The 9203-nt window shown below is 46.7% G+C and overlaps 1 protein-coding gene across 1 annotated transcript; it reads left to right on the plus strand.

Moving 5' to 3' along the window:
- The first annotated feature begins 7754 nt into the window (after positions 1-7754).
- Positions 7755-8522, plus strand: LOC6592288 (seminase). Its single transcript, XM_002018371.2, has one exon. The coding sequence runs from the start codon at positions 7755-7757 to the stop codon at positions 8520-8522; it is 768 nt and encodes a 255-aa protein (XP_002018407.2).
- Positions 8523-9203: the final 681 nt, after the last annotated feature.

The following is a 9203-nucleotide window of genomic DNA, read 5'->3' on the forward strand; positions in this document are numbered from 1 at the left end:
GACCCAGAGCCAGAGCCAGACCCAGAGCCAGACCCAGAGCCAGACCCAGAGCCAGACCCAGAGCCAGACCCAGAGCCAGACACACGATGATCTACCTCTCTGCACTCTCTTTCCCCCTTCCCGGGGATTGGAGCATTTCACTTTCAAGGTCACCAGACAGTCTATAATTTACTTTTTTTTTCCTCTGTGGCCTGGTGTTGTGTGTGTGTGTGTGTGGTGTGTGTGTGTGTGTGTGGTGTGTGTCCCGTTCCGTTCGCCCATTTGGCAAACATTAAATTATCATGTTGCTGTTGTTGTGGCTCACTTTTTGTTGTTTTATTTTCGGGCCAATTTGCAATTATGTTGTTGCTGCTTCTCTATATTATTATTATTATTATTTTCAACAGACTGAAGTCAGGCTTGTTGTCGGAAATTTCGTATACTCATATAATCGTGCAATGTCGAAAAGCCCAAAGATCGAAGTCTGAACCGAACCGAACCGAACCGAACCCCGAAGAACCCCGCACACAAAGTGATTGACTTCTGATTGACTTGCTGAAATGCGGAACAGGTTGGACCTGGAGATGGCGATGGAGTGGCCTGGCATGGTCTGGCTCTGGCTCTGGCCCTGGCATCCATTGGCTCATACATATTTCTGTGAAGAAAGAAGAATCGGAGACCTTAACCTTGTAATTAGCTCAACACTTGTCCGACAATTTCTATTGCAATTAAGCCCATGCATAGGTATATTCATCAGTTGGAAAACTCTATAATTATTCAGTGCTGTTGAAATATGCCAGAGCAGAAAAATATCCGTATCAATGTGTTAGAAGAATATCAATAAACCATATTATAGGCTACACTGACAGAGAAAATGGCATACTAAAAATAAACATACAAACATACTGAAATACAAAGGAATTCGTTTTGAATTAAGTATAATTGTAATAAAAATACGGGCCATATTTAATTGAAATATAAAACACTTTAAAATAAATTTATTATATTTATTGTATATATATTATATTGTGGGTAACATATTTAATTTATTATGAAAATATATATGGAAACACATCCATTTAATATTTCCACTCTCAGAGAAAATATAGCGTTTATTTTCGAAATGGGCTATCTTTAGTATGTTTAATTAAGGCCTAACTAACAGTTGGAAATCCTGGATTGTGGATTAGTACAGTATATCCAATGTGTGACCATATCCTTCGAGTATGATAAAGCTTAGCTGTTCTAATTGTTTCTCCATTTTAGATGGGCTTCAAGCTTTACATATGATTGGTCTCTATATCACTGAAATTTGCACATCTAATTGTAATTGTAAAGAGTTGCCCGAATAACAATGTAAGCAAATCGCACTAGATACGCACAGGAGTCGCATCTGTCGGATGCTCTTGAAGTCTTAAATGTAAAAAGCTGTTGCTGAATTGCTGTGAAACTGTGGGGCTGCCGCCCAAATTGAAATCAAGTCACGTATTTGATTAAACATGGCGACCGGCCATGTTAGACGCTGAAAATTTGCTACCCGGCTAACGAGGCGAGGCGACAGTTGCAGGAGCTGCAGAGTTTGGCCTGGCGTTGGGGCTGGCGTTGAGGCTGGGGCTGGGAGACACAACTCCATTCGAGTCCACCCAACTCACCTTCACATCCGCTTCGAGAGCGGAGACGAGGTGAGCTGACGAGACCATCAATGGCCTAATTGCACTTATTATAGCCATGGACTCCGACTCCAACTGGGAGTGCGACTCGGTCCCGGAGTGTGCCTCGAACGGGGGCTAAGAAGTCATTATGAAATTTCCCATCACACTTTCAGAGGTGGCTGGCAATGGCTGCAGCCCCTTTCAGCATTGTTCGCTCGATTTTTAAATTGAAATTTGAAAATTAATTGAAAATTTCATGGCAACTAATTTGAAATAGTTGAAAAGCTTGGTAGAGCCACAAGATTAGCTCCTGGGAGTTTTCTGTAGGTCCCAGCTCCCAGACCCAGTTCCAGTCGCAGTTCCATCAGAGCAGACCTTATCCAGTCCCCCTCTTCTTATCTTTCCCTCCCCTTCTTTTTTTTTTTGGTTTCTCCTTTGCCTGACTTTTTCATCTTGGCTTTCCACCTCCCTGCGTCTGCTGCTGCATTTCAACCGCACCGCACAGCACAGCAACGGAGTAACAAAATAAGTTGTATGCGGTTTTACCCGCTGTCTCTCTCTCTCTCTCCCCCCTGCGTCTCCCTCTCTGTTGCTCTTGGACTATTTTGGGCCTTTGGCTTGGGTGGTGGTGGTGGTGGTGGCGGTGGCACGCAAAACAACACCAACTACAATGACGGCTTCTTGCCACAAAAGCCATAGCCATTCGGCATCGGCCATAATGCGAAATGTTGCGATACGTGCCTACACATATAGGCATATACATACAGACAGTACATGCTGAACATTGATGCCATGCACACAGCCACGTCCATACATACATACATATGATGTGTACATATATTCATACTTTTAGTGTTTTCTTACTTTCATGCATACATGCATACTTATGTATGTCTTTGCTGCACGCGTACTACACGCAACTCAATATCAGCAACATGGCGTCGCCGTCACATACTGCTCCGTGTACACACACACACACGCACACGCACACAGAGCTGCCACATACATATAAGAGAGATGAAGAAGGAAAGCAACAGCGGCAGCTTTAAGAGAAAAAAAGAAAGAAAGAAGCTGCAGGCAGCCACGGGCATAAGGCAGAAGAAGATGGCTAGCACCAGCGACACACGCAGTATATGGCGGTGGAGGGCGAAGAGGAGGGGGAAGAGGAAGAGGAGAAGATGCAGCAATGCTTTCGTTGGAATTTCGTGGCTTGCATTTTTTTTTGTTTTTTTGTTATTTCTGTTGCGGTGCCCTGCACTTTTTCATCTTCATCTCTTTATTCTTCTCTTTGTTGCAGTTTTTTTTTGCGGTTTAACGTTTTGTAAGCATTCTGCATTGTTTTTTTTGTTTGTTTGCTTTTCTTACATTTTCTTCTACTTCTTCTCGGGCATTTTGTTGTTTGCATATTATATGTAAATTCTTTGCCAAGAAAATATGTACATAGTAGGTGGGGATGTTGGGGCTGTAAGAGGTTCTCAAATATTAAGTATACGCAACAGGGTACGAGCGCAAGGAATCGTCAAGTATACGCCAACAGTTGGACTTGAGGAACATTTGGGGATACATTTAAAAAAATTAAGAGTCTTAGATGACACGTAAAAATCTAGATCTGAATAACAAGAATATTTAGTTTCTGATAAGTTTGCCTGAAAAAATGACTAAATTTCGATTCATTAAATCGAATAGAACTGCAAATTAACAATCAATATTATTATCATGCAGTAAACTGTATAGACTTGTCGATATTTATACTGCAACACCACTAGTGTCTATTTCAGGCAATGGATTATGAACATTTCAATCCCTTAAACTATATAATCAACGCCGGCTGTCTTAGAGCTCGTACACCGTCTCTAATCGACCATGTCATGCCATGCCATGCCCGATGCCGCATACAGCACACACCCCACTCACACATGACCCAACTATTAAGCCAATCGCATGCTGGCCATCAACGTGTCACTCCCACTCCCACTTCCATGGCCATGGCCAGCCTAGTCCCCGTCCCCGTCCCTGTCCCTGTCCCTGTCCCTGTCCCAGTCCCAGTTCTATTCCTTTTGCCAACATTGGGAAGTTTGCGACGATGAGCGTATTGATGGTGCTGACTGACTGCCGCTCTCTGATTCGGATTCAGATACAGATTCCGACTCTGACTCTGACTGTGAGTGTGATTCTGATTCCGATTCCGTTTGCTGATGGAATGCCATGTTAGATGACGGCAAACATGCCGCTCCATGGCAAGAGTCGGGGCCAGGCTGACTTAATTGCATATTTGCATAGGCGCACAGCAGAAAAACACAGAAACTGCACACACAGATGCACATCTATATACACACTAGTGCACATATCCACACACAGATACGCACATAGATACATACACACTCTGTAAGTAGAACACGATTGGAAAAAAGGCCATGCAACCATCAACAGCGCCACAGCAGCGACGTCGAGGCGCCTGCCTCTTGCAGAATGGGAGATTTTGAGGGTGTGGCCGCGCCATGGAGCAAGGGGGGAGGAGCTGCCAGAGAGCCAGCAGGGGATACCAATTTGCATGCAAAGGTAGAAACTGCAGCGAATGCAACAGCCAAAGAAATATGCCACCTATTTTTTCCTTTTTCTTTTCTCTCTCGCTTTGTGTTGCTCTCTCCTCTCCTTTGGCTGTCTTGTTGCCGCAGCGGTAAAGGCAGAGGCAGCAGAAAACCAATACGAATCCAATTTATCCAACCAGCCATATATCCATCAATCCCGCCGTGCATCTATCAATACATCAAGCAAAGCATTCCACCAATCCATTCATTTCCATAGAAATGTGCGAAGATTATATGTTTCGTCAAACGCGAAATTGCTCACGAATATTCCGGGGCGACTGTGCCCCAATCCCCAATCCTCCCCAAGACCCCACCCCCAACTGTTCTCCGGTTGCAACCCCCCCCCCCCCCCACTCCCCCTTCATGCAAGTGGTTTGGTGCCAGAGTTTGCACTGTTTCTCTTGTTGTTTCCCTCATCTTTTTAGCTTGGCCCGAAAGAGTTGAAGCTGCTTTTGAGGCTGCACACTGTGCCCGACGCTCCCCGCCCGACTCCCGACTCCCGACTCTTTGGGCTGCCATTGTTGTTGCTGCAACTAAAACGGGGCGTATGAGTATTTCCCTGCCCTGCCCCCCGAAGGGTGTTTAGGGCTTGGTCTTAGGTTTGGTGTTGGGTTTGGCTCTTGCGGCTTTTCTCCCCATACTATTTAAAGGTGTCTGCCTTTAGAGTCGCACAGTCAATGTGCGAAAGCTTCTGATAGTACATCATTTGCATTGTCTTCCCGTGAAACCGAATAAAAACGTAAAAACGGGGAACTTTAGGATACTTTTGGCATGTGGGCTGGAATGGAAACATCCTTTGCCCCTAACCTGATCAATTCTTTCCAATTCATGTGAATACTCTCCTTGTTTGCGTTTATAACCATATTTAAGACATCAAGCGTTCAATCCAGATTTGCTGTATACCATCAATTAGAGTTAAATATTAAAGAGAAGCAAGTCTAACTTAGATGTTATCAGAAGAGCACTAGAAGGCAAGGAGCAGGAGTCGAGTCACAAAAGCTTTTTTAATATTTTTTTCCACATTGACGACACATTGCGTAGAAGCTCTCATATTGCAGGGGAGTGAAGGTGTCTCTCTAGAGACTATCTGAGGGTAGGGTACTTTGCATACCTTCGTGGCTATTGTTGTGCCCTCCTTGATATCCGCTTCCGCTTCTTTGGCACCTCGTCTCTGGCAATCCAATGTGCGATGATTGCTCCCTTTGGATGTTACGACCTTTCTCGTCACTTTGTTTTCAAATGCTCTTCTCTCTCCAAGCAGTTAGTTTTTTCCTCCGATTCCTACTCCCACTCCTACTCCGGCTTTCCCTCATTGTGTGGTCCCACCCATTGTGTGGGTTTTCTCCACTTTTTTACCACATTTTTGTTGCAGTTGCAACTTCTACGAGTATTTCTCTCTTTCCCTGGGCTCTTAGTTATGGGTTTCGTTGTTGTTTTCAGCACAACAATTATTCCTTAACTGCACTTTAGCAGCACAAAATGTCCAAAGGCCCACTGAATGTTCATTATAAAATTCCATCAACATTTTCTGCTTCGACTTCTACTTCTCCATTTTTCTCCGTTTTTCCATATGAAGAAAATCGTTCAATACAGATGAAAACAGATAGGGAGAGTAGGAGGGAAAGAGCCAGAGAGAGAGAGAGAGAGAGAGAGAGAGAGTATGCAAAGAATAGAAAAAATTATGACTGTGGCGTTGGGCATTACGTGTCTGTCAAACATTTCCGCCAGAGGTTCCATGTTCCATGACGTTCGCCATCACGGAATACGAAAGCGAACTAAACAACACAAAAAAATGAAAACTAAAAGAAATGCGAATAAGAATCTCGTATTCCGACTACAGGATACCCGCTATTCGTATCTACTTAAATAGGAGAAAATAAGAGCTGGTGTGGGGCCCAACTCCCATCGATTTCACGATGGTGCCATAGTCTCCATAGTTTATACTCGTATAGCCAGGCCTACATAGCCTACAATATACCCTAAAACACGTGGATTGCCAGGTATTATTATGAAAAAAATAAAAGTTTCTTATCTCGGGCGCGCGCACACAAGAAAAAGGAGTGCAAAACCGGGGCCCCAAAACGTGGCCAACAGATGATGGCCAGCGGAGGGGTGCAGGGGTGCTGGTGTGCAGGGGTGCAGGGCTGCAGAGGTGCTGACTTGCAGAGGGGTTAAGCCACCATGGCCGCCATCATCGCCCCGCACGAAGCGAAGCATTCGCGACTCACGTCCAATGCGCGCCGCGGCGCGTTCTGATTCGTTTCGCTTTTTGCATGACTTGAGATCATAAAAAAAGAATTCATATTTTTTTCCTCATTTTTTCCTTTCTGTTTTGTCGGTTGCGTATGGGGCAAGAGTGAGCGAGAGTGTTCGAACCGAAGTTTTACGGGCGTTTTTCAGAGTAGAGCTGGTCATAATATTTAACATACGGTCTCTGCTGCTCCCTCTTGGGGTTGCTTTTCATTAGGCTTCTCCTCCATATTCCATATTCGCCTCGAAGTGCTGATGGCTATGCGCCATATTGGCCCGGTCGAAGGGGGACTCCTGAAATGGTGGCAGGGGGCTAGTGCGGTCAAGAACATCCACCATCTTGCTTTGCCTCATTTGGTTCGTTATTGCTCATTTCTTTCCCTGAGCTGCCAGATTAATGGGTGCGATAAGGTCGCACTGGCTGGTAGGTGTAACCCAAGCCAAAGTCCCGGCCAAGACCCTAACCCAAGCCCAGACGCCAGGGGGGATCCAAACTCAAGCTCCAGTCATCCTCCAATATGGTAGCAGCCTTCCGCACATCAGTTGGGTTTCCTTTGCCTGCCTTGGAATGCCGTTTTTGGCCAAAATGAAGCCAAAGGGCACCCCCGCCCCGACTCCGACTCAGTCTCTGGCCGTCTTATCTTCCACAGCAGATCTACAGCCAATCCCGCCCAATTCCATGACTCACCTCAAGGAGAGGAGCACAAGTTTGGGCTTGATGTGGGTCCGGAAGGTGCTGATGGCAGATAAAAAGTGTTCAGCAATGGAAACTTTCTGTATTTGGGCGTCCCAAAGCCTTCTTTGGGAATGGTAGGTATTTGTAATTCTTTCGCGAGGCAAATGTTTCTGTAAGGCTTTGAGGAACGAGCCTGCAAAACTCCTGAACAAATTGGTTTCTCATCATTTGTCATTGCATGCTCAGCTTTGTTTTTGCTTGGAAGTTCCCATAGCTATGAAAAGTCATAAACAAACATGGAATTATCTATTAAATATCTGAACCAATTTAGCACTTATTTGAAATAGTTCTCTGCTTTCACCTCGGTGTGTTCTGCTCTTTTATTTTTTAATATTTTGTACTCCCCTCAATGATACACATACCTAATTGGATTGTTATCTATGAACCCCGCAAGGTCCACAGCCGCATGTTGACCTCGAAGAGAACTTTCCACAAATGTGACCCAGTCCCTGCCTGCGTCAAGCCACATCTTGTTTGCACAGCTGCACCGATCTTTCCCGCATATAAACGACAGCTCCGGCACTTGCCGCTCATTTAATTGCTCTAGCCATGAGGTGGCTTTGGTCTGGAGATCTTTCCCTTGTCACTTTCCTGCAGCTGCTCCTCCTGTGGAGAGTGAGCAGCCAGGGTATCCAGCCTCGCATCGTGGGAGGCACCACCACATCCCAGTCGGCGGTGGGTGGGTATGTGGTGAACCTGCGCTATGATGGTACCTTCTACTGCGGCGGTTCCCTGGTGAGCAGGATGTACGTGGTGACGGCGGCCCACTGCGTCAGTGGTTACCAGGCGAGCCGCATGACGGTTCAGGGCGGAGTGAGCAAGCTCTCCCAGACGGGGGTAATACGACGCGTGGCCAGGACCTTTGTGCCCAGCACGTACAGCAGCTCGCGGCTGAATATGGACGTGGCCGTTTTACGGCTGCAGAGCTCCATGACGGGCAGCAACATCGCGACGATCCCGCTGTGCTCGGTGCAGTGGAGTCCCGGAGACTACATGCGGGTCTCCGGCTGGGGAACCACGCAATCCGGTAGCTCCCAGCCCTCCAACCAGCTTCGCACCGTGCAGATCCAGCTCATCCGGAAGACCGTCTGCCAGCGGGCGTATCGGTCCCAGGACACGCTGTACGCCTCCACCTTCTGCGCCCGCTCCTCGGGCAAGGACAGCTGCACAGGCGACTCGGGAGGAGGTGTGATCTACAGGAATCAGCTCTGTGGCATCGTCTCCTGGGGCCTAGGCTGCGCCAACGCCAACTATCCTGGCGTCTACACGAGCATCCATCGGGCGCGCAGCTTCATCGTCAGCTCGATGAACAAGTGAGCCCTGAACTGGGACGGAAGTTGTTACTTTTATTAATAGTTGGTTAAAATATTAATTAAAAATCGTTAAGGTAAAGTGCGCAAGCGTTGACGTGGATGCTGCTGATGCATACTGATGATCAGGAAACCCTTCTTGGCCGGCCCCAAACCGGATGAGCGATGGGCGAATGAAGATATCAGCTACATATCTGCTTTGTGCCCAGGCCGCATGTAAATTGCAACACATCCATGCACATTGGGTGCAGCACTAAGGAATAGTGGAAGAAGATGTTTGTTAGATAACAGACAGATGACAGCTAATTGAAAGAAGTACTCAAAAGAAGGTTTAAGGTAGCTTATAGACAGGTACCCCGAGCCACAGGCAGGCAGATAGAAGATTATAGAAAGGAAGATTCAAGTAGGTGGAAGCCAGGAGGGTAACTCTCATCACTTGAACCACTGTGCCCTGGACCACCACCACGCCTTCTACACCACTCCAAGGGCCCTTCATCCGATCCACCGATGAGTGGCCACTTCCGTTTGTTGACTTTGTTTGTCGCGCGCTAATTTAAAGCCTACTGCAAGCTATTTCTACCTTGATTTGCATTGATTAGGCTCTTCCAAGGCTGCCTGTTCCTGTGCCCACAGCGGAAGGAAGCAAGCCACCACCGCCACCGTGGCACGGGTCACTCTGGCCAGGGTA

This window comes from Drosophila persimilis, unplaced genomic scaffold, assembly GCF_003286085.1.
Source record: "Drosophila persimilis strain 14011-0111.01,24,50 unplaced genomic scaffold, DperRS2 tig00000002-arrow-pilon, whole genome shotgun sequence".
In the NCBI taxonomy this organism is placed as follows: Eukaryota; Metazoa; Arthropoda; class Insecta; order Diptera; family Drosophilidae; genus Drosophila; species Drosophila persimilis.

Coding starts and splice junctions, on each gene's coding strand:
- LOC6592288 (XM_002018371.2), top strand. CDS start 7,755: ATGAGGTGGCTTTGGTCTGGAGATCTTTCCCTTGTCACTTTCCTGCAG.